This window comes from Hydra viridissima, unplaced genomic scaffold, assembly GCF_058129835.1.
Source record: "Hydra viridissima isolate aposymbiotic clone 2 unplaced genomic scaffold, HvirCarnegie_v1 scaffold_2, whole genome shotgun sequence".
Classification (NCBI taxonomy): Eukaryota; Metazoa; Cnidaria; class Hydrozoa; order Anthoathecata; family Hydridae; genus Hydra; species Hydra viridissima.
Genome location: NW_028324301.1, coordinates 16,416,998 through 16,444,528, shown reverse-complemented (window position 1 = coordinate 16,444,528; position 27,531 = coordinate 16,416,998). Strand labels below are relative to the sequence as shown.

The window sequence follows — 27,531 nt, the reverse complement described above, 5'->3', positions numbered from 1 at the left end:
AGTATTTTTTCAGTTTAAAAATTACTTTTTCAATAACCTTTTCAGGTAATATGGTTTTTTATGTTTCATACACAAATCTTAGTTTGCTAAATAAAAGTATGCTAATTAAACAAAATAGACTAAATAGCCTGTTAACTTACCATTTTGGTATTGAGATGGTTCAATAAACCTAAAGTCCATTTTGAAAGTCATAAGGGGATTTCCAGAATCGATGTGCACTCGTATTTCTGTAGCCATAAAAGGATTTAGCAAACTGTAACTGAACCACTTTGAGTTGATATAGCTACTGTTGAATATCTATAAAAAATTTCAGATGTTTAATATTACTAACATTGACACTGATTAAGACCATCAACTATATTTTATAACTCACAATCAATTGATTATTTTCTTTGTAAGAAATGAAACTCCTGCTTTCATTTAAACGAAAAGATAACCATATTCCTTCAACAAAATTCAGGCTTGTATCTGTACTTGTACTTGACTGGACAAGAAACTGGTCAACTAATTGAACTTGATTTAATCTTACAGTAAACCAAGCAACAGGAGAAACATCAAACTCAGTATCAAGTGGACTTATAGATTTAAAATTGAAATTGTTTCTTCCAATGTTTTTTAATATGTCTGTTTTTAAATCAAGTGATGAACTGCTGGAAAAGTATGAGGCTTCATAAATGCTATATTGATTTAAATCAGGTGTATCAAAGTATGCTGAAAAAAAGACAAAAAAATACTAAAACATAAATGATTTAGACCTTGCATATTGCTTCGATAAAGATATTGCAATCATGATACAGTTATGTTTGCGTTAACCCTTAAATCTTGTTCTAATAATTAATCACTACTAAATAGAATAAATATTCACAATATTACTGCAAAGTCACAGAACAGTAGTATCAAATTTAATTTTAGAAAACAATATAACAAACAAAATAACTTATTACTTAATATTATAAAAAACTAAAATCCAATAAAATTTCAATTTTATTGGACACAGCAAATAATCAATATTTTGGAAGGACATCTACATTTACCTAAAGTTCTATGGTCTGTCCTTGAAAACTATCAGCTGACCAAATCATAACTTTTAAAATAAAGATTTGACACTTTTTAATGAAACAAGTTTGTGCTATCAATTCAATTCTTCAAAAAAAACTTTATCAGAAGACCTGGTAGTAAATAGGATTTAATATTTTAATGAGCCATGTTTAGCTTTAATCCACTAATAATACTTGGTGGGTGTTTTATGGTTCTTATGACACATTTAGAATTTTCTTTTAGCATATTGAGCCATGTGTGTTATGATAGAAAACAAAGGTTTGAAAAAAAAACTGAAAATATATCAGAAGCATACTTTTTTACTATTGTTCTTAATTATCATTTTTTTATTACTTATTCTTTTTAGTTAATTAGGTAAGCATAACATTTTATGCATATATTTATATACAAATCTTCAGTTATCACCATTAAATATTTAGTAACATTTAGGTCGCTTAAAGATGTGTTTCTTGGGCATAAAGATGCATTTCTTCTGCTCACAGAATGCGCCACTAAAATCCACACTAGTTTTTGTAAATGGTAGGTCATAAAATCAAGTAAACAAGAAAAGACTTTTGGCAAAATAACTTATTTTATGTTAATTTTCTATGAACTTTAAATAAGTTACTCAATGTGTGAACCATTGGCCTTAATCACAGCCTCAATTCTGGACCTGAACCTCCTACATATTTTCAGGATATACTCCTCTGGCATGGCATTCCACTATTTGATGACAGGCTTTTAGAGCTGCAATACTGTTGTGGGCAGATCCACAGGCCTTTGACTCAACATATATCCATTTACTGTAGTTCAGAGGGTTTTAATCTGGGGAGCTTGTTTACACAAAACTTTCTCCCAAATCATAGGCATGTATTTTCTGAGCCACTCCTGGGTCTTTTAGCTGTATGGAGTGGAGTCCTATCCTGCTAGTACACAATTTTTGGGTCAGGGTCAAAGTTAGAGATGATCCATGGCTGGACATGGTTTTCTGAGTTATGAATTGATTTTGATTCCTGAATTAATAAAAATGGTGGCATTTTAAGGTTACAACTCTAATCATCATCACAGAAGTGGGATATTTTATCTGAACTTGAACATAATAGATTCTGGAATATCTATTCCCTTCAAGGTGCTAATGTAGCAATCAGTCCTGCTATTTGATGCAGAATCCGTTGCAAAAAGATCAGCTCTTTTGGCCTTGGCTTCTTCAGTGATGAGGTGTCTTTCAGATCTAGCTCTAGACATAGCCTTCATGTCATATTTAACAACATTTCTGATTGTATACTAAACCACAAAGAGTACCTTGTCCATCAACTTTATGGATTGCATTGAATTCAACTTTTCACTGCTCTAACTAGCATTAAGTTCCCAGTTTTTTTCTTTAATAATTCCCTGGTTTCCATTCTATGCAAGCAAACTTTTTAAATCAACATAAAATATCATACACAGTATGTTTAGCCTACCCAAGTCTTGCTATAATGTCCTTGGACGTCTCACCTAAGAGATCAAGGTAGATTAAAGTCTTTTTTTTGGCAGTCATCATAAAAAAATCAAATTTGTTATTTTACTATTTGTTTACATATGAGTCAAAGATTCTAAAACTATAAATCAAAAAAATAATGCCCATGAAAAAAATTTTTTAAAAAAGTCCAAAAGTTAGTGTGGATTTTAAGGTGCATGCTGTAGGTACTGATTTTCTGGTTTTGTGAACAGTAATTTATGCAGCATTGATCCTCACTTAACTTAACTTTGTATTTAACATCATCTATGGGAGTTACAAGTTTTTCTGTCTACATGCCTTACTTCTGTGCTTTCAAGAGGGCCTCTTTAAATATATTTATAACCAACAATTATAATATTTTCTGGCAATTACATTCAAACTTGTAATTCTAATATGAATTTAACAATTGTAATTTAACATTGAATATCTTTTTGTTCAAAGATATTCAATATTAAACTATAATTATCAAATTTTATAATGAATTTTGCACAATTTTCCCTTAACCTTAACCTTAATGTTGTTAGTGTCTGTTAAACTCCCTTCAAAAACCTTTATTGCTCAAGTTCTTACTGTGGTGGAGGAAAAACACCTTTTTTTGGAAAAGTAATTGGTAAATTATGAAAAGCATTTAATTATTTTTTTTTAAAAAAAAATTATAGAAAAAACAAAAAGGCTTTGAAAATCACTATTTTTGATATGACTTTTTTATTCTACTTTAGATTAATATCACAATACATCTACACTTAAAACAGTTAATTTTTACTGACTGAGAGTTCATACCAAGACTATAAAGCTAAGTGCTAAATATACTATAAAAAACAGTTATTATAAATTTGATTAAAAACTGATTGTCAACTTTTAAGTATTTATTGTTGAAAAATATGATACAATGAATTTATGTAATTTTCACTGAAGAAAATGATCTTAATAAAAGATCTTAAAAAAAGAGATCTTAATAAAAGATCTTTAGAAAGAAAAAGATCTTAAAATTTCTTAATTAAGATCATCAATCTTGAAGTCATAATCTGTGCATTTTTACTTTCAATATGATTAAATTCATTTAAAAATGTATATAGTTATGTAATCTTGAAAAATAAGCAACAGATTTAAAAAAAAGGTTTTCAAAACCTTACAGTATCTTTTAATCATAAAAAAAGATATTATGATGCTTTTTCTATAACCTATAAGTAATACCACTAAAAAAACGTATCAGTATCTAAATTTTGAATTTCGCCATTTAAGAAAAAGCAATTTAGAAAAAAACCTGACAGGTAGCTAAAATCTTTAACTTTAAGTTATGAATACTAAATTTATAACTTGTAATAATCTATATGTAAACATTAAGTCCTATTATATGCTTTAGTGGATTCTCCACCTTAGAAAATGATCAGATGTAAATTTTTAACTCTTTACCATATTTATTTCAGAAATTATAGTGCTATACATAAACTTTAGTAGAATAAGAAAATGGCGCACATGAAAACGTAAAATACTACAAAATTCAAAAAATCATAACTTTGTTGGCTCATATTGGATTTCATGGAGCATGATATATAATAACCGGTAAAGAAATTCCCATTTTACAAATTACATTTTGAAAAAATAAAAAGATAAAAAAAACATTTACATTTTGAAAAAAATTAAAAAATCAAGAACTCACACATCATCAGTTAACTAAAAGTTAAGCTAATATTTGTTCAACTGTGGTATCAATTATTCAATAATAAATTCAAAATAAAACAATCTAAAATACTTACAAGGTTTTTTGAACTGATAAGAATACACAATAAAGTACTGACATAATGTATTATCTTCTTTTGCAAACAACTTTATGAACTTGGAATTCATCCCATCAAATTCATATTGAACTTCTGAAGGAGTTTGCCTTTTACTATAATTATAACTCTTGCTTTGACCTGAGTTTATCAATGTGATTTGAAACAGTTTATTATTATTTTGATTTACAGAAGCATTTGTTACAAAGTATTCTTCAGCTAAAACAAATAGCCAAGGAGCATTTTTCTGCAGTGTCACATTATTGCTGTAGTAATTATGCTGACTTAACTCACTGTTGGGTGTTGATCGCATGTCATAATCAGTATTATCAGTAAAAACATTTACAGATGTAAGATCTAAAATGAGGAAAATAAAAAATTATACAATATTTATCAAATGTTAGATTTTGATGAGATATTAAATGTTCAGCATCAAATTTTTAAAAAAATTAGGTTAGATTTTTCATCTAATATCAATTAATATCATTATATTTTGTGTTTATAAGAATGTTACAAAAACACAGGTCACAGCAGATAGTAATCCATTAATAAAATGCAATGAACTAAAAAAGATAAAATAAAGACTAAAGAAAAACATTTGAAATAAATTAATCATAATAAAAGTAGAGTTTTAAAAAAAATTTATATTGCAACACCCAGAGAATAGACTGTTAAAAGAGATATATAGTTCAAAGATTTAATAGTGTATCCACAAATACATGCACATATTTACATAAACACCAATAAACAATTATAAGATATATAAGATAAAATCTTTTTTTAGGGTGTTCCAAAGGGTGCTCCAAGAAAGGATACACTGGTATGTAGTGGAATTTATTTCATGTTTAGTTTTCTGTTTTAGTGGGTTAGTTGTTACAAGCAACTTTCTTGAGGTCAACCCACAGTTTGTCCTATTATTCAAGCAGTTATGAAGCATGATAGGAAGGAAATCATATGACTGATCTCAGACAAATGGACAATTTAGGAACTATATTAAGTCATAGAAATGAAGAATTTTGGATGTAAGATACAAAATATCACTAGGAAAATTTCTTGGGCAGAAATGAATTATTTATTGTGTTTTATTTTGAAATGAAACAATTTTAGAAAGACATGGTTTTAGATTGTCCCCAAACTTGACATGCATATTTTAAATGTGAACCAAAAACTGGGTGATATAAACTTTTGCTAATATGATGTGTAACAGCTTAATTTGAGAGTAAAGTCATTTATGTTTATTTTGATTGAATTTTTTCTTATTTATCACATTACCAAGATAACTTATATCATTAGACAAAGACAGTTTTTGGGCACTTATTCTAAAGTTCAAGTATTTTGCAAGATTCTTGTTAGTTTTCTTGGAAAAGTTAGTATATTGCATCTCAAAAATTACCATTTCTGTTTTTTAGTATTCAATGAGCCATTTAACAAGACTGGCAGTATTCTGATTAACATACTTGTTTAGTTTTTTGGGAAGGTTTGTTATTAATTGAAGATAAGTATCATCAGCAAAATGATATATATTTGAATATTTGATAGAAAGATTAAGATAATCAATATAGATAATAGAAGAGGACATAAGAGAAGAGGACATAATAGAGATCTTTAAGAGATACAAATGCAAAAGCTTTTAATGTCTGAGAAGATGCCATTAAAAGTAACAAACTGCTGCTGATTGGAAAGGTAAGATTTAAAGCACTGCAGGTGTTTGCCACATACACCATAATATCAAAGTTTTGATAGGAGAAAGTCATGGTCTGCGGTATCAAAAACTTTTTGCAAATCAATGAAAACCCCACAAGAAACGTTTCAATTATCAAGAGCAACTCATGTCTATTAACTAACATTACATCTAAAAAGAGTTTATGTTTATTTTAAAAAATGCTTTTAATAATTAGCTATTAATGCAACGTCAAAAGATAACTTGCTGTATTTAAAAAATCAGATACATTTTAGGTTACTAACTTATGTTACCAAGATTTACACCAGGCCAAAGAGCAGCGCAGAACAAGCTGATATTTGAGCAGAACAAGCTGATATTTGAGCAATTTAGAGGAATATGATGATTTTAAATCTTTTCAATGTTTTTAAATTCCTGAGAATATCTATAGTAGTTAAAAGAAAAACTTTAAAATCATAATTTTATATTTTAATTTGGTTTGATATTCAAGTGCACATGTATTCACGGCATTCTACTCCCCTTTCCCTCTTCCCCAACACCGATAAATCGTCTTAAATTGTTTTTTTTTAATGGAATGTATAAAGAATTTCCATTCAGTTTTTTTTTTTAAATCAAGTGGGTAATTTAGCGCAACCTTACAATCATATTATCGCAAATATACAACAAATCGATAATATTCGCCATCTTGAGTAATAATTATTTTTTTGTATAAAAATTGTTTTATAAAAGTATTAACAATCTGGTTGATAATTTTTTTTATTAAGATTTTGAGTAATAGAACGTGTTGCGAATTCAATCACATTCTGGATTTCTATCTCTTGATAAATTGTTGATTTTTACCGCTAATTTATTTTTGAGACTTTTGCTCCTTTTTATCCATAAAGTTTGGTAAAAATGGTTATTTGTCGCTTTTGGCGTGCATTAAGATTTTTAATTACACTACAGCAGTGGTTCTTTACCTTTTTGAAGTCAATTTCTACCTTTTTGAAGTCAAAAATTTGGGGAGTACTGAAATCAAAGAGTAAAAAAAACAAACAAATACGCATACGTACGACTTTTATTGAAAATAAAAGATTATAACATAACAGTTTAAAATGATAACATGACAAACAAATTGTTAATAAGCATAAATTTAATAAGTAAAAAAATTACATTGAGCTAAATTTAATTCAGAAAAATAAACAGATTTAATGTAAAACCTGAGCTTGACGGTTTTTACAAATTTCAGTGATATTAGGCCTAATTTTAGAGATAGCTACCCTCAACTTTTCATCCAAATTAGTATTGCTCGTTTTTTAGTTTTTATGTTGGTGACTATCGAGAAACCGAGTTCACACAAATATGATGTTGAAAATTGCAACAAGATTTTAAGTGCCTTCATGGATATAGCTGAGTATTCTTCTTGCACAAAGATCCAAAATTCCTCAAGAACCATTTCGGAAAATTTCATTTTAAGTGTGCGATCCGATGATAATTTGATTAATTCTTCTTCTTCTTGTTATGACAACTTACTATATAATGTATCAACCTTGGCAAAGGGATTACGTATCCAGTCATATGTTTCTACGTTTATTGAAAATAAAACTCAATCTTTTCTTCTAATAAAGTTAAATGCTCCGTTACTGCTGAAATAATTTCGTCGATAGTGTTATCATTAAGAGAAGGAAAGATATCCACTTTCTTCTCCAACACACGATTTTTCCAAAAAATAACTTTTTTCCGAAAGGTTGTTAACTTGTCGGTCATTAAAAAATTTTCTTTTCTTCCTTGAAGGCTGGAATCAACACAATTTAAATAATCAAAAATATCAATTTAGCACACCAAATGTCATTTTGAAGATTCCATCATCATTCAAATCATCCATATTTTCCTTTTGGAAAAATGTCATCAATTCATCCTTCAGTTCTAAGAAAAGACGTAACACTTTTCCTCTGGATAACCATCTCACTTCAGTATGCAAAAGCAAAGATTCGTACTTGGCTTCCATAGAGATGCAAAGATTTTTAAAGACGCGTATTTTCAAAGGTCTCGATTTTATGAAGTTTACCATATTTACAATTTTGTCTAGCACAGGTTTTAATGCTACTAGTAATGTTTTGGACACCAGAGATTCTCTATGCAAAAAACAGTGAGTAGATGTAATATTGGCGTTTCTTTTCTTGGCGCGAGTCACAAACCCTTTTAATGAGCCTACCATTGATGGAGCACCGTCCGTACAAATTCCCACCCACAACTCCCATGATATTTTGAATTGTTCAAAATAGGAAGAAATAGAGTCAAAGACATCTTTTTCTGTCGAACGTTTTCATGAAGGAAACGAACAAACCGTAGTATATGAGCTTTTCCACTTATGTCAGTAGACTCGTCAATTTGCAGAACAAAATGCCGTCTGGAAATCTTATCAGCAACTGACATATTTTTAATTCTATTTATTATTGTATCATTTGAACGAGGAATTTTCATTACCTCCTTTGTTGCTTCATCGCCAAACATAATTTTAACCATTTCACAATATGTAGGTATAATTAAAGACTCTGCTATAGTATGTGGTTTTAACTGAATAGCAATCATTTCAGCAACCTTATATGACGCCAACTGTGCCTTATCGGAAATTTTCACAGTTTTTTCAAAATACTTTACTTGTTTAGCTTGCGTATCTAACAATCGTTTGAAATAATCTTTAGTTTTTGTAGCTAGGTTGGCGTGATTTGTAGAAAAGTGACGTTTCAACTTGTTAGGAACCATCGCGCTGTTGGATAATTTTTCTCCACATACAATACAATGTGGAATGTGATATTCTTCCTCACAAATGTACGTAAATCCAAAATTTAAATATTCTTCAGAATACTGTCGATTAATTTTTTTTCTTTTATTCCTATCGTTTGTATCAGACACAATATGTGCAGCAAGAGCATTACTACCGCTTCCACTCGGTCCATTTTCAGTATTTTGTTCTTCCGAATCATTCGCTTTTCGTTTGATAAGAAATTTGTCCATTATGGGGTATTACTTTAAAAACCAAAAATGATTTGGGAATTAATACAGGGCTCATTTTAATTTTTTGTTAAGTCCCGGACAAAATGTCTGATTAAATTTAAATTTGGTCGGACAATTTCCGATCAAATTTTTAAAATGTTTATAGCAAATTTTATTTTTAATTACATAGCTCGGTTTAGATTACAGTTGTTAAAACGTTACAATAAACTAATTTTTTATTATTGATTTAAATAAATATTTCATTATTTATTTAATGTTATTATTTTTTCATAATTATTAAAAATATTTTAGTTTTTAAAACACCTTTTTGACTCCGTTTAATAATGATTTTTATCATACATATTAAATTTAAAACATTAAACGAATGCGCGAATGTTTTTCGCTCTGAAGTAACCGATTTTAATTGTCATAACGACTATTAAAATCGGTGATTGCAAACCATAAAACATTCGCTCAAAAAATAAATTTTAAAATAAAAAAAAAAGGTGTTTAAAGTCTTCGTTGTTTGTAAAATTATTCGTTGATTTAGTTAAAAAAAAAAAATTATTTATAGAATTTTAAATTAATAAAACTGCCTTAATACAATATAATTTTTTTTTGGTAACTTAAATAAACTGTAATTATTGTCAACAATCTCTAGAAGTTTTGTTTCGTTCTTTCTTAATTTTAATTAGTTTTTTCTTTTACTCAATATGTATTAATTAAATGAATGTAAGTGTACTTTCATTTTCTCTTGACTAGAATAAAGTACAAACTAACCTTATTATTATTTGGTTTCCTGTAAACTGCACTTTTTATTTTTATTTTCAAAATTTTGCATTCAATGTAGGTAGGTAGGTAATAAAACCCAATTATTATAGCTTTTTACCTAAACTGTAATCATTACAGTGTAATGTAATAAGTGAGTGAACATTAAATTTTGAGTTTCATAATTTGCAATACCTCGCGGAGCACCATTGCTCCGCGGAGCACCGGTTAAGAACCACTGCACTACAGTTTACGACAAAATTATTTATATACCTAACACATCACTAAAATTTGTTTTCATACTCTAACGCGTTTATTCTTTATCGCTATGAAATAAAATATGTGTAAAGATTATAAAGAATAATGCTGTGTTGATATTTTAACTTGATATGTAATTATGTTTGGTTATATTTAGTATATAACATTAGAAGTACAATTTTAAATACGACATAAGTATTCATACCTATTGATTTATTTAGTGTCGTAAGTTAATTTTTGGATAGTTTTGTTGGTAAGTTATGTAATTTTTTTTGTCTGCACCACAGAAATAAAATTTAAAATATTTTACTTCTTTTGTTTTATTTTAAAAGTTTTCCAAAATGCCTGAGATTTACGAAATTAGTGTTGAGACACGGCAAATGATTGTTGATGATCTGAAAATTTTTTCGGGTATAGAAAAATTGCTGAAACATATAAGAAAAGCAAGGCAACGGTATAGTCAATAATACAAAAATATAAAAAAACTGAAAGTGTGCAAAATAAGTGCGCGTTCAGGCCGTTCAACAAAAGCAACATCTAGAGAAGATAAGCCTATTGTACGAGAAGTAGAGCGAGAGCCTGTTATTTCAGCCTGAGCTGTTAAAGAAAAACTAAGCGTGAACATTCGTGAAGGAACAATACAACGTAGGCTTCGCTTTGCAAGATTTTATGGATCCCGTGTCACTAAAAGACCTTTCATTTTCGAGAAAAAATAAAACAAAACGCCTTGCCTTTGCAAAAAAGTACATTTCAAAGTCATTAGATTCTTGGAAATCAGCTTTATGTTCTGATAAAAATAAATTCGAACTAAAAAATTCCAAGAAAGACAAAAGTATGGAAAAGAAAATGAAAAACCCTGGTCAAAAAACAATAAAACCATCAAACACGGAGGTGCTAATGTACTTGTTTGAGGCTGTTTCAGTTATTACGGAGTTAGCAACTTGAAATTGAAGAAAAATTGATAAGAGCTGGATATGGAAATATATCACGATTAAGCTTTATGCTCTTCGTCAATAAATTAGGATTACCGATTACCTTCCATTGATTTAATAGTTGAAGAAACAAATAGAAAAGGAACAAGGTTGATAGAAATATGGAAAAATATTGATAAACTTGAACTAGAGGAGTTTTTGTGCATGTTGATTGCAATTTGTGTCACAAGAAATAACCAAAAATCAATCGATTCACTGAGGAAACAACATGATCCCTTTCATTTGCCTGTATTTATTCATTATTATTTACCAGCATCATTATCAAGAATATACTTATTAAAAAATCTAAGTGCAATTAGATTGACAACATACACACAAGAAAGAAAGAAAATCGCTAAATTAGTAGCAAAAGAGATGCATATTTAGTAAAAGAACGATGCAATAAAGAATGCATACTAGGGTCTCACGTAACTGTTGAGCGGAATATTGGACTTTTCGGTAGATGATGTTTAATTCTGTATAATCCTGCTAAATATGGTATATCAGATAAATATGGCATAAAAAAATGAATGATAGCTAGTGCAAGTGCCTAATAAATTTTGATGCTTATTGTGGAAAGTCAGGAAATTTGTGAGAGAAAGTACGAGTTATATTATCAATGGTAGAGTGTTTGAGAGATTTTAGAGGACGCAGAATCACAAATGATAACTTTTTTACGAGTATATTATTGGCGAAAGAATCCAAAGAAAGATATTAGAAATTATTTGGAACGGAAGGAAAGAACAAAATATTTATTCCAAAAGAGTTTCTCGAGAAAAATAGTGAATATTTAGATCATTCGGATTTACGAAATTTTACTTATATTTTAATTTTATTTTATATTATATTTTACTTATATCTTAAATTTTACTTTATGATTTTTATAAATTTAATTCTTGCTTTTTTATTCCGAAGAAAGGAAAAAAATTTTTACTCTTGTCATCAGAACATTTCAAGGAAGAGATAGTTGGAGATGAAGAGATATATAAGCCGTATACAATTCAACATTATAACAACAAAACGGCGTGTAAACAATGTTGATAAAATGATAAAAGAATATACAGCTCATAGAGTAATAATTTCGCTGGTCTTTTGCTACTTTTCAGAGTTTAATAGATATTGTTGCATTCAATTCGTTTTTCATTAGGAAGAATGTGTATTCAGACACTGTAACTGAAAGTTTTCTGAAGCACTTAGGTATATATTTAGTGAAAGGAAAAAAAATTTGAAGATTCCAGAGTTTTCAATCATTTGCGAAGAACATAATTGGCGATTTCGAAAAAGTTCTTGGCACTATTCCATCTCAATTGTTCCTACAGATTCACAATGTTTTTTTTTTACTTTGAACCAGATAAAAGAAAGCTTTCAACATCAAAATGCAATACTTAAGTTGTGCGCGCTTTCAACTTAATTCAGTTAAATCGGTTATATGTCCAAGATGAGGTCAAAACGACGATGGTAATGATGATGATGATGATGATGATGATGATGATGATGATGATGATGATGATGATGATGATAATGATGATGATGGTGATGATGATGATAATGATGATGATGATGATGATGATGATGATGATGATGATGATGATGATGATGATGATGATGCTGATGATGATGATGATGATGATGATGATGATGATGATGATGATGATGATGATGATGATGCTGATGATGATGATGATGATGATGATGATGATGATGATGATGATGATGATGATGATGATGATGATGATGATGATGATGATGATGATGATGATGATGATGATGATGATGATGATGATGATGATGATGATGATAATGATAAATAAGTTGTAATACTCATTTTGTTCATTTTTGCAATAAAAAATTTTTTAATTTAAATTTTCTGTTGATTTTATATTTGGATGATGCTTATGACAGTCCAGTTTATTTATAACGTTAGAAGTTTGAAATGTACTGTGATGCCTTAAATTTTAATTTAATCAGACGCATTACTTATGCACCAAGGGAACATTCTTTGAAACAGGTGGTTAAAATTTCGTCATTGAATTTCAGAAAAACAACTCTAGGAAAAAAGCTATGAGTCTTTTCCACTTAAAGTTAAATATGGAGCACTGTGCAGTAAAAGCTTCTTATTTTTAGCGTAATAAAGTTTTCCTGTCATACACAAGATAGATTATTCCAAATTAAAAAAGCAACCATGACTGTTTCCTGACTTAAATAAGTTGAGAAATCAAATAAAGTTTGATTTACCAAAATTTACCTGATTTCTCAAATTATTTAAGTCAGGAAGCAGTCATGGTTACTTCTTGACTTATGTCATGTTGTTGTTATGTTATAATTGCATGTCATAACAATCAGTCTTAAGCAGTACAATAACAGGGATAGTAATACAAAAAATTTTTTACCGTATTGATATTGAATCGCTATTACCAAATCACAACATTTTAGAATTTGAATCTAAAACATAAAAAAGTTTAATCAATTATAAAAACCATAAAAACCCTTATTTAACACTATTCTTCTAGTTTCTATGGAACTCCAAATATTCTACAAGTTTGGTTTAGTTCCATTACGGCATACTTTAAATCAAAACAATTATAAGTTAGTACATAAATAACCCAGTAGGAATTGATCGTCAAAGGACGTCCAAAATATCCTTAGGCGTCCACTGGACGTCTAAGGATGTCCAATGCCTACTAGGAAATAGATAGTTTTGCGTATGAGTTACACATGTGCATGCACGCAGCAGCTCTCGAAATAAATCGACGAACACATTTGTTGTGAAACTGCTTGAATCCTTTTTTAAATTTTGGCTAAAGATTTTAAATTTTGTGAAATGTATCAATTAGTTTCAATTAATATTGGGGTTTGAATAGAAAATAATTAGCTGAAGCTATACGTTTTTTTGAAGGTAATTTTAAAAACTGAAATACAATAAATCTTTAAGTTGGGTTTGCAAAACCCCCATTCTCAAAAATTAAGATCACTCAATCTTCCCCCCCCCCCCCCCCCCCCCCCCTCCTGAATTATTTCTTGTAATACATAAAATAGTTTTGAAATCAGTTTTCTTTTGAACATAATATTTACTTAAATATTCGGTAAAAATGTGCTGTAATGTGAATTTTTTACTCCAAAAATGTCATTTTCGCTTTTTACTTTTTTTTTTTGAAAACATAATTAGATTTATTACGGACAATTCTGCCGTCTTTTAACTATAATTTTACAATAAGTTTCAACTAAACAAGGCTTGTAATGTTTTAAGTAACATCAAAGACCATTTATGAAACTGTTACGTCTTCCTTAATTATAAACCTGATTCGAAACGAACAATTTATCATTAAACTACATTGCTGTTCTTCAATTAACGGTATTGAGATTAAATCCTCTTTGTTTAGAAATGCTCCTATATTTATACTGTTTTGTTTTTTCATATGAAAAAAAACAGTTAAAAGAGAGTCATGCAAGTAAAAATAAAACAAAAATATATTTCACACGCATTAATAATTAGTATATCTAATAAGGGTTTTTAAGTTAAAAAACGTTTTATAATAAACTTTTAACAATTTTAAACATTTTTGTTTTCTGGAAGAGAATCTTATATTAGAGTTCTCTTAGCTTTGGAAGACAGTGTATATATGCTATATTTTCTAAAAAAGCATATATATATATAAGCATGTATATATGCTATAATTTCTAAAATGCTGATGTGTAATTTAATGTAGGATTAATGTCACCCCTGAAATATTTTTCCATCTTGGCAACCAAAAAAAACCTAGTAAACCTTTTTGTGGTTTGAAAGGGTAAACTTCAAGGAAAAAAACAGTACCTTTGTTTCAATCTAATGTCTTAGGAGGAAAGAGAGAATCAAGTTTAAAGTTTCTTTATACCTTTGCTATTTTAGCTTGCAAATGACATCCACTTTTTGCATTTTTACAGCATTCTTCATTCGAATTTTCATACACATTTTTGGAAAAAATATGTGTATACAAAATAATTCAAAACCAAATAAATTTTTAACAAAATAAAATTTGAATATTATACAACTCAATTAATTAAATTTTTCTTTTAGAACTTGAAATCAAAATTAAAGAATTTTAATCAAAAGATAAATTCCTATTCTTGAAAAACTAAATCAGTATCATAAATAGTCAAATCAGTACATTCTTCTCGAAACTCTTTAACCAGTCAGAGATTTTTGCTGTTGTACTCAACAACAGAACTTTTGAACTTTTCGGCATATAGTGGATGAATGTTTAGATGTTTAAATGTTTGCCATGTTGTCTTAAACTGGTAATGCAAAGCTTCAACGGCTTGCTCACTGTATATCCCAAGTGAGAATCTTCTTTTTGAAACAAAATGAAAAAACATGAGGAAAACCAACATGAGCCTTTTGGTGTGATTGACGCCGCAATTGCAAGAAAATTTTCTCATTTAGTTGATTGTTTCAGTAGCCTCAAATGCAAACTGCTTCACTGCATATACGTTAAGATTTTCAACATTTTTCAATATTTTTCTGCACTCAGGGCCTTTAAGTTAGCCTTCATGGTAAGGCTAAGCAATTATTATCATTTCTAAAAGTCATTTTGCCAATTGAGATCACTTTTCTTTAAGAAACTTGACTAAATGATTGACAACTCTCATCATCAAATGAAGTTCTCTGAATGGAACATCAACAACAAGGGATTTATCTGAACTTGAAAAGTGATGATTGGATCACGTAAAGTCTTTTTTAAGATCAGCCCTTGTTTTTAAAGTCTTTTTTTAGATCAGCCCTTGAATTTTTGAAAGCTTGGCAATCTTACTTTAGTGACTAAATTGTTCTTGGCTGGCCTGCTTGAATAAGATTTTTGGAGTCAATGTCGCATCAGTAATATAGGTATATACTTGCATGTAACTGAATGCCACACAATATATTTGCCCCTTTTCATACCACATGGCAAAAATTAAAAAAACACAACACCAAAACTAACCTTCAGAAAACCTCCTCCTCCATCAATTCCTAAATTTACAAAGCAATTTAAGACTATTTTCTCTTTTCAACTTTTTTTTAAACTGATACAATATAAAATAATTTCTTTTCATCATTGAGTGAAAGGTTAATTATTTTAACAACAATTTGATTTAGAAAGATTGTTTCATTTGGGATCTAGATGAACTTAAAATGGATTACGATTGCTCTAGCAGCTAATTACTAGCAACATTTATCATATTCTGATGACGAAGTTTTATTTTTTCAAAAAAAATCTTCATCAGAGTTTGAAAAAAGTTGTTTTAAAAAGTGTTCTTCAAGTGATGGCTATTGAACTACTTTTTCACTTGTGTTTTAACACTCTTTGGCCAGCCTTTGAGACTCGCAGTTTGACTGATCAAATAATCACAGACATTTGTTTCCATAGTTACTTTTGTTTGTTTTATACTAAAAAAATCAAACTAGTGGTGTAGATTTGCTTTTTCACCCTCAAAATCTTTTCTCAACGAAGTTCTGCACCCATAACAAATACCTTATGGAATTCTAAAGTCATTATAGTTATTTTCTTTTTAAAATTTTTCAGCAGTTTTCTGCTTAGCCAAGGCTGTAAGCTCTCTCTCTCTCTCTGTGCATTTTTAAGAAAAAATAAATTTCTGTTTCCATCATGAAACCTCAAGGTGGCATTGTGAAAATAGAATGGTAAATATATTAATTTGTTACTAGTTTAAATACATTTTTTAAGCAGAGAATTACTTCAAAATATGGTCTGCGTGTTAAAGCTTTAAAAAATCTAAAACAAGTTTCTTTATTCTACTATCTTTCAGTTTTTGTAAAAAATATGTTTTACTTGATTCGTTTTTTGATAGAGAATACATGCATAAATCCTAAATGACAGCTAATTTTTTTATATTTTTTTTGTTTAAAAGTAATTGATTTTTATTTACTATGTGTACACATATATTTGCTAAAAATTTGAATAAAAAATATTGTAAAAATACCAGTGGTTGTCATTTGCAGGCCTAAGTAGCAAAGGTATCAAGAAACTGTAAACTTGATTTTTCTTTCTTCAGAGATTAGATTTAACCAAAGAGTTTTCTCGGTTATTTGGTTGATAATGACAAAAGATGAAAGTTTCAGGGGTGATGTTGTAGATTTAAAATGCGTTATAAAAAAAATGAGCTTACGTATAACGCTATAATCTTTATCATGTTTAACTTGAGTTTCATATATCACAAGACTTCATCAAATGACAATTAATCAACATCGATTTTTAAGTTTTTATTAGATTTACTGGTTTAATATAGAATTATAAATAATAAATCAAGATTTTATTCAACCGATTATAGAATCATCAACTTTGTTATATCGTCAACAATATATAAATAGAAAAACGTTGCTTAGAGTTAAGATGCACGCTTACTTATAATGCATTTATGGCAACTATAAATAGATTTAAGTTCGATTTAAAAGTTGACTATCAAGAAGCAAAACATCAACGCCTACTTAATCCCTTTCAAGATAAATTCACTCAATATATTTATTTATAACTCAATAATTTAACATCAAATTAGAGAAATGAATTATTAACAACTTATATCGATTGATCTTCAAATATTTGATGAAGATTTTATTGATGACATATCTGTTTAACATTTATTCATTTTTAATATTTGTATATGATAATCCTAATATTACTTATGACAACGTTAATTGCCATTTATATTGAACCACAGGTTTTGAAAAAATTAAAAGGCGCTAATTCGGTTCGCACCCTCCCCGACTCCGCCCACATTATAAGTTACAGGCTATGAAAGATCGTCGTTCGAAATGAAGAAGATCAGTATCCGTTTTGTTTTTAGCTAACTATCTTTAACTTGAAGAAAAACAAAAAGTCTGCAAAAACACTAATGTTCGCCCATTTTTCAGCATTAATTTAAACTCCATAATTCAAAACCACTTACACTTAAAATCGCAGACAACCTGCCGGGTGTCTCATAAAAGCAATATGGCTATTTTAGCAAGATGTTAAAAATAATAGCGATATATATATTTTTAAACAAGTTCTTAAAATTTTGTTTTTGGAAAAACATATAGCATTGTTAATTCCTACAACATTGTAAAACTAAATTTAGCGTAATTATAAGCGTAAGCGCAAATATAATATTTTCGGAATGTCTCAATTATAAAATTTTCGTATCAATAAAATGTTTTATTTATATTGGATTCGAACCAAAGCCTGCTTACAGGTAAAAAAAATGCAAAACTTATTTACATATACCAAAGAATGGCAGCATTGCATAGAACTTAAATCGAAAGTGAAGAAGTAGGCTGTGAAAAGGAGGCGTACTTCTGGTACAGGCAGCTTCCATGATATATCTCAAATCACTTGAAACTCAAATAAGTTTGCAGTGAAGAGATTTCGAGTGTATGTGAATCATCAGAACAATGGTAAGTTTTTTCTAGCGTTAAACCTAAACCTTACCCTACCTAAAAGTTTCAAAAAATTAAAATGTAAACAGTAAAAGTTTCGTCTCCCGCAGTTTCCATGTAACCACAAACACATTAAATTTCTTAATAATCAGTATTTTGCTTTCATTCAGATACAGAACAATTATGATGTAGAAGATTATAGAAGAAGCTGATGATGAGACAAGTGATGTCACACAATAATTAGGGACATACCCCCTGTATTTGAATGAAAATGAACATGCTACTGTGCCTCTAATACAATACATTTTTGTGTGTAATTGTCTAAACAAAAATTGGGTCAACATTTTTAAACGTTCGTGATACAATTCTTCATAGTATTCGAAATACTATGAAGAATTATACTTGACGTCACTGGTGGAATACTGTATTCCACCAGTGACGTCAAGACATCTGAATCTGATCTTTAGTACCCCAAGACAACCCTCAACAACGTAACTGGTTAACCTATATGCCCTGTTAAACCGATGTTGGTGTTCAGCTTGTTAAACAGATGTTGGGCCTAAATAGCCTGTAATTATTCAATTTTCCAATCTAAATCCTGAATCACCAATAACAATCCTTTGCGAACGCAATTACAGGGTGGCCCATAATTAGTGTCCCATCTTAAAAAAGCAATTCCTTGAAAACTAGGGATGGAAAACTATTAATTTTGCTTTGGTTTTTGATATTATTATATATTTTGATCTATTTACTGCTGCCTTCACTCACTTTACTTGTTTTTTTAGCAATGACAAGACCATCACCATATCGGCAAAGTATTATTGATTTTCATGAGAAAGGAGTTTCAGCACGCGACATCCAGACTAGACTCAAAGTGCCGCGAAAGCTTGTTTATAGAACAATTCAACGCTTCAAAGCATTGAGAACAATGTCAGATCGTCCACGCAAAGGAAGAAAGCGCTCCGTGGTGACTGATGCAAAAATCAAGCAAGTTCGTGAACGGGTGCGCCGCAACCCAGAACGCAGTATGCAACAAATGGCCAAACAGCTCCAAATTTCTCGAAGTTCTCTTGGAAGAATTACCAAGGATTATCTAAATTTGACAGCTTACAAGAAAAATCCTGCACAGCTTTTGTCTCAGGCATCAAAGCAGAAGCGCAAGGATCGCTGCAAGGATCTCCTCGCCCGTTTCGCCAACAACGCTCATCTCAACATCGTTTTCACAGACGAGAAGATTTTTACAGTTCAACAACATCACAATGTGCAGAATGATCGTGTCTACGCTTCCTCAAAGCCTAATATCACAATACAAAAGGCAGCACATCCTCTTTCAGTAATGGTGTTCGCGGGTATCAGTGCCACCAAGAAGACACCATTGATTTTTGTTCAACAAGGCGTTAAAGTAAAAGCCCAAAACTATCTGAATGACGTTTTGATCAAAGAAATACTTCCATGGAGTCAAAAGGAGCTTCGTAGACATTGTTGGACATTCATGCAGGATAGTGCTCCAGCCCACAAAGCCAAAATTGTGCAAGATTGGCTCGGCCGAAACACCCCCGATTTCATCAAGCACAATGAGTGGCCTCCAAGTAGTCCCGACTGCAATCCAATGGATTACTCAGTGTGGAGTGTTCTGGAAGCTGAAGCGTGCAAAAAACCGCATAAAACGATTGATTCTCTGAAGAAAGCGCTTCAAAAAGCATGGGATTCGCTTTCACCCGCCTACTTGCGTGCCACCGTAGATGACTTTCCAAAGCGTCTTGAAGCTTGTGTGAAAGCCGATGGTCGACATTTCGAAAAAAATCTTTAAATTTTATTTGATATTGTTAATAAATTGTTTATCAAAAAGTTTTATGTGTTTTCCATCCCTAGTTTTCAAGGAATTGCTTTTTTAAGATGGGACACTAATTATGGGCCACCCTGTAGATTTGACTGCATTATATAATTCCAACTGAGTGTACACAAAACTGTCGTTTGCTGCTCCTGGAAATTTAGTGTTAGCATATAAAATAATAAACTTACCACTACATGCAATCAACGAGTTTTATGCATGGAAGCCTTTCCGGCTCACGTAAAAATGGTCGTTCAAACATGGCTTCTTTATTCGAATCAATGAACTATCAATAGCCGCGAAACAGTTTGGAAATTTTGAAGAATTCCTCAATTAATTTGTCTAAATTTTGTCTAAATGCTTCTTCAGTTGGAAAAGTAATCCATCTATTCTTACAATCACAAATACTCTATACAAATTACTTCACACAACAACCAACAGAAGATTTGCTAGTACCAAATAATTCGGCTTAACTTCTCTAGTCATTTTCACATGCCAAGTACTTAAGTCCGATTAAAACCACAAAATGTTGTGACAAATCATGATTTTTGAAAATAGATCTGTTGAAAAAAAAACTTGGTATTCTTGAATAAAAATTTCTGTCTGTTGTCGAGGAAACAGGTAAAACTTATATCAAAATTGCGTAGTATAAATTATATCAAAATTGCGTAGGTTTTAAGTCTCTGCCGACCAAGCGATCTGTCGTTGACGGTTACCACCAATTCATCAAATTCAAGCAAAACGACATAATGAAATAAGAATTTTATGCTTTATAGATTTTACTGTATTTTAGTTTAACCACTTTAAAATTTAAAAAGAATCCAATTGATTCATTATTAAATTGTGCATTTTTTTTATTAACTAAAATTAAAATGCATTTATAAAACAAATATCTTTTTATAAACGTATCTTAGTTTTTTTTGCTTAAGATAACAGCCCTATAATAACAATGTTCCAAATAAAGTCCATATTTTTACCCTTAATCATTTGGCACATGCCGGACAACTTATTAACTTTTGCTAAGTTTAAAAAGCGAAAACTATATTTAAAATTTTTTGGAATTTTTTTGGTAAACCGGCAAGTTGATTCGATTGACCATGGAAACATTTGATACTTTAAATAAACATTTGATACTTTGATAAAATAAAACAAAACTAAGTAAAACTTTTCAATATTCCAATCGTTTCACACTAAATATTTTAGAATAACTTCTTTTTTTACTCATATAAACAACTACAGATTTGATAAGTTTTTTTCAAGCATACAACAAATATGAATCAATCAGAAATACCACGAAAGTTTAATTTTTATGGCGTTTACACCTTCCCAGCAAACATTAAGCAGGCGGACCGACAACGGACCACTGTCAGCACTTATGCCGTGCCGACGTCGGCCGCCCGCTGTGTTGCCGCGTAGGCTTGCACATCGTATTTACATCGGTCCGTTAGCGGAAAGCTGCAGGCGGTTCGGCAGCGGACCGATGGCGGCAAATCGACAACTTTTGAACAACGGTCCGTCAGCGGCTAACCGATGATAAAGCGATAGCGGAATAGCATAGGACCTATAATAAGTTTTCACTAAGATTTGAATGCATTGATATACATATAAAATTTTGTATATCTTTCAGCGCAATTTTTACTCATAAAAGAATGGCAAATCCTGCCGATGCCTGGAAGGCACATCAAATACCTTTTGACTTTGTACATAGGTACATAGCCATTAAATACGAATTTACTATACTGAAATTCTCCTTGCACCAAAAAACACTGGCCCAACTGTATATCATTAGGTCATACGTGGCAACGCTTAAGCTCGGTGAACAAAAAGAATAATCAGAAGTTATAATAAAAATCATTTTAAGGTTGCAACTTTCAATTACAATATGAATATTAAAGTCACAATAATTTTTTTTAATTTAAAACAGAATATATAAAATGTTTTTATCTATAGATTATTGCTTAACTTGCGTTTAGCGAACGTTTAAAATATAAAATATAAAATAAATAGTTAATTTCAAACACATCTTTAAGTTTAGTTTATTCTCATTTCAATCGAAAACTAAATATACTCGGAAAGCCATAATATGTTGAAAATCGATTTACGTTGCAGTCTGCAGACTTCTAACTTTTACCTGAAAGCAGACAATGATATATAATGAAAATATTGAAACAGTTAAGTTTAGAGCTATTACAACAAAGATAATAAACTTACCTTCTCAGCCCTTAAAAACGTTTTTGTTTAAAATAGTCTGATCATCAGTTATTGACAAATAACTCCAAATAGTAAGTTTATCTAAATTGAATAATTTAAATTTATTATTTAAGCATAATTTAAAACATAAAAACAACAAAAACATTGCTTAATTATATTGCTACATTATCTTAACTAAGGAAACATCTTTAAAAAAAACTATATAAAAGTAAAGTCATATTGCGTGCCTTTTTTTAAAAATAAAACTTCATATACAGTAACCTTAAATACTCTACCTGGTATACCGATTCCTACCAATACGCTTAAGGGGCTAATGAACAATAAAAAAAAATTGTTATTTCATTAAAAGAATTATCTTTAATTTTAATTTTAAGTTAACAAATAAAATAGTATTTAAAAATGATATACTTATATGCCAGGTTGGAAATCAAATTGTGAAACCCACAGCAACTTAAGGGCAATGGTGAACCTTTTGCAAACCATAGGCCTAAGACATAAGTGCAAATCTGAAAGAGAAAGAATCAGAGACAGAACACATCAATAAAAATATAATTTGATGAACTAAAATATAGTTTGCACATTGAACATAGTGTTTACCATACAAACAAAAACATAGCACGATATAATATACTATGAAAATACCTTGAAAAAATATAAAGAAAGCCAAATAATTGATTGAAATAAAATGGTTTAGTAAATAAGTATATAATTTTTTCAAACAGTAGACAGACTCCAGAACTTATATTTTGGATTTCTTTCAAAAACAACATTGAAACAAATAACATTAAAATAATAAAAAATCTATCTTACTTCATTCACTGGTAACATTTAATATCATGATCAATTTAAATTCTCATTAACAATCTCATATACAAGAGGTTAAAGTAAAAGGGAATGAATATGAAAAACATGGAAACAGTAATATTTATTGCACAAATACTTTACTCCAGTGAGTTTGAAAAATAAAATATTTAAAAATATATTAAATATTGTAAAATAAAGATAAAAAATTTGTAAATAAAGATGTTTATTTTATTTAAAAATGTTATTCATTTTCTGAACTAAAAAATGCCTCTTTATTTAATGGCATTGGAAAACTTGATGTAGGCATCAGTTTTTTCTTAGCCATTTTGTCCAAACGCTCATTATTGAAACTTATATAAATTTATATAAATTGTTTTATTTACTAAAGCTGGTATATATTAAAAAATACATATAATATAAATCGCTGGGTATATTTGGACATTATAAAAAATAATTTGAAATCAGATGCTGCTAAATAAGAAATAGGAAATAATTGGATATTTCAACAGGATTGAGATCCAAAACACACTGCTTATGTTGTAAAATCATGGTTGCTCTACAATATTCCAAAACAACTGCATTCTCCTCCCCAATCACCAGACTTTAACCAAATAGAGAATGTGTGGGATTATTTAGACAGACAAGTCAGGAAACATAGAATAACAAATGTTAATATGCTAAAAAATATCTTACTAAAAGAATGGAATAAAATTCCGTCTTCTTATACCAAAAAATTAGTGTCATCGATGAACAGAAGATTAAAAGCTTGTGTAAATGCCAATGGATGCTCAACAAAATACTAAAGATTTTTTAATTTTTCATATTCTTGTTTTTTTTACAAGTTTTGTTTAATGTAGGAAAACTTTTGTGACATATTATAAATTCAAAAATTAAACTTTTTCAGTTTTACAAATAAATATTTTTATTTAGTTAATTATTTTCTATTTCTTGTATGATATATTCTTTTTACTTTGATATAAAATTATTTTTTTGCATTTAAAATGGTTTTTATTAAGTGTTTTCTCTAAATTGTAAGGTGTAAGAAAACTTTTGTGACTGACTATATATATATATATATATATATATATATATATATATATATATATATATATATATATATATATATATATATATATATATATATATATACAGTGGGGTGCAAAAAAAAAGCCACACTAATATTTTTTCTTCATTTTAAGTATAAAATGTATAATCAAGCAAAACAAAAAAAATTGGATGTGTCAGTGAAAAATTTAGGACTGAAAAGGTATGTTTATATATAAACTAATATTTACATAAATAAAATCTTTAAGAAAAAGATTAATATGGACACATTTATTATTTTAGAAAACATCTAACGGATGTAGAAATTGGAAGAATTATTGAAGCTGCTGACCAAGGAGAGTCTCATAGAAGCATTGGAAAGCGTTTTAAACGAGAAAACTCAACTATTAGTAGATTGGTAAAGAAGTATAAACACACTGGTAAAACTGAAAGGTCTGCTGGATCTGGGAGAAAACCTAAAACTTCAAAAAAAGAAGATCGCTACATTCTTAACGCTGTCAAAAAAAATTGTAAAATCACATGTTCTGAGATAAAACTAGATTTGAACCTTAGTAATATCTCAAAGTGGACAATATCTCGCAGAATAAAAGCATCAGGTTGTTTTTTTTCTGGAAAGCAAATTAAAAAACCCTTTGTTAGTGAAATCAATCGAAAAAAACGATTAAAGTGGTGCATTGAGCACAAAGATTGGACATGTGAACAATGGGCTAAAGTTATTTGGAGCGACGAGTCTCCTTTTGTTTTGTTTTATAATGGTCGATCTCACTGTTGGAAATTAATTGGGGAAAAATTCAACCCCCAAACATGCAAGGCAACAATTAAACATGACAGAAAGATTAATGTTTGGGGTTGTTTTAGTGCACACAAAGTTGGAAAACTTTATCGGGTGAAGGGCATCATGGACCAGCATATGTATCATAAAATCTTAGTTAATCAGCTTGGACCAAGTATAAAAGAACTTTTTCCTAATAGTGACTACATCTTTCAACATGATAACGATCCTAAACATACAGCACGGTTGAATAAAAGATATCTAGAATCTAAATTAATACCAGTTATGTCTTGGCCATCACAGTCTCCTGATTTAAATCCAATAGAAAACCTTTGGTCTATATTGGATAGAAAATTGAAAGATCGTAGAGCAACAAATGAAGATGATTTGTTCCAAATTCTTCTTGATGGTTGGAATGCTTTGCCAAACGATTTATTAAAAAGACTTGTAGATAGTATGCCTTCCAGATGCGCAGAAGTCATAAAAAACAAAGGATGGCCAATTAAGTACTAAAACAGCTGAAACCTAAAAAATGCTTTACAAATCCTAATTTCTTTTTATTATATGTAATATACAATGATGTTATAAACATTTTTATCAAAATTGTCCTATAATACTTTTATTATACGAGTCTTACTCATTTTTTGTTGCTGTTTTTATTAAAAAAACTAGTGTGGCTTTTTTTTTGCACCACCCTGTATATATATAAATTAGTCTTTTTCATTTTGAGTATATTAATATATCAATATCTAAACTTAAACTTAAACTTAAACTTAATATTATAAAGCATTGCTATAAGTATAGCTATAAGATTATAACAATGTTAAAATTATATAACTTTTAATATTTATAAGCAATAATTATAGCTATATTTCATAATATAAAGTATAGATATAGATTCAATATAAATTTATATACATAATTTATATTTTAAGACTAAAAACTAATTTGATTTTTTTTTACATCTTATTTATTTAATACTTACTGTTTTACTTAGTATATAATTTTATCAGAGTTATAAATATTAAGTAAACTATTGTTAAAAAATAAATGTAATAACAATTTTAAGCATATATTTAAACACTAATAAGTTATAATCAGTGAATTTTTTATAAAACAGTCACCATATAAAAATCGATCAATTTAAGTCTTACCAAAAGCAGGCATTTCAATTGAAATGTCTGCTTTCGGTGTTATAACGACAGCTTACTGCTATCCGAAAGCCAACTCTGGATTTGTGTTGGTAAAACTATAATGTATCGCTATGTGTTTACCGAAGCTGGCATGCCGATTTATAAACGTATCCACAACGAAGCGTTTTGCCGTTTTTCAGCCAATAGTGGTAAGCCAACACAAAATCGAGATTACGGTCCATCATCGGTTAGCCAGCAGCGGCAATCCGCATTAAGCATCACAGTGGGCCAGCAGCGGCATACCGGCGGCGGCTTTACGCATCACGGTCCGCTAAAAGCATGTTTGCTGGGTTGGTAGTAAAAAAAATTATCGACAATTTTTTTTACTTGCAGTGCACATTACATTTCGTCCAGAAAAATAATTTAAACAAAACGTCGAAAAATGATCGTCATTAAAATTAGGTTTTCTAAAGATTTCAACTATCTTCAGATGTAACTTCTACAATAGCCACAAAAAAACACTTCGTTTCGCTGTCAATTTAAATCTTTGTTTTCATCAAACATATTTACAATTGATTTAAGAATTCCCGATTTACGTCAACTGATACGCGTAGTTTGATCAAAAGAACCATTCAAAAAAACATCTCTTCTTAGAGCTTCCTCATCCATTTTAAAGATACTTTGTTTTACATTTAGGTTCGACTTCTACTGCTAATGATGTCATCTTTCTATTTATATGATTCTCCACAACAGCAGATGTTACAAGATTCTTGCGACAACATACAATCATTTTCTGCCAGATTTTTTGTTTAGTAAAATAATGAGCATGAATGCATCAATTTGTTATAATAACTGTTTCAGAGCGCTTCCGGGTGATTTATTATTACACATAAATGTACCTAGAGGTCTTAATCTATTATCGATTTAGGAAACGAGTTATACCAAGGATTAATTATGCTGTAAAATATGAATATAAGCATAAATTATACTGTAAAATATGAACTTAAGTTTCTTGCGACAGCATTTTATCATTTTCAGATTTTCTGTTGAGTCAAAGTACTGAGTGCCAAATAATTAAAAAAGTGCATCCATTTGTTTTGATATCTCAGAGTTTAAAATAAGTTTAAATTATGATGCAAAACATGAATAAAAGAATAAAACTATGCTGTAAAATGTGAATATAAGGAGAATATACGCTGTAAAATATGACTATAAGAATAAGTATGCTGTAATATATGAAAAAAAAAATCCAAAACTTTAAGAGCCAGCTATCCTGCTGTTAAATATGAATACAAGAATAATTTTTGTTGTAATATATGAAAAAAATTCAAAACTTTAAGTGCAAGCTATATTCAAAGTCAAT

The 27,531-nt window shown here is 29.5% G+C and overlaps 1 protein-coding gene and 1 long non-coding RNA gene across 3 annotated transcripts in view; both read right to left on the bottom strand.

The window, feature by feature from the left end:
• Positions 1–27,531, bottom strand: part of LOC145195994 (uncharacterized) — a 247,611-nt gene that overhangs the window by 115,465 nt on the left and 104,615 nt on the right. The window contains exons 105-109 of the mRNA XM_090078096.1: positions 17,107–17,149; positions 13,359–13,410; positions 4,297–4,671; positions 374–711; positions 141–297 (exon numbers count right to left, since the gene is read on the bottom strand). Coding sequence (XP_089934222.1) covers positions 141–297; positions 374–711; positions 4,297–4,671; positions 13,359–13,410; positions 17,107–17,149 — 965 coding nt within the window. The remainder of the gene's footprint in view (positions 1–140; positions 298–373; positions 712–4,296; positions 4,672–13,358; positions 13,411–17,106; positions 17,150–27,531) is intronic.
• On the bottom strand, positions 22,205–22,930 carry LOC149892235 (uncharacterized). 2 transcript variants are annotated; one of them, XR_016449429.1, is made up of 4 exons: positions 22,803–22,930; positions 22,656–22,704; positions 22,395–22,475; positions 22,205–22,314 (listed from the first exon to the last, which is right to left on the bottom strand). It is a non-coding gene; the product is annotated as an uncharacterized LOC149892235 (long non-coding RNA). The 2 variants fall into 2 exon arrangements; XR_016449428.1 differs by having other exon boundaries at positions 22,670–22,704.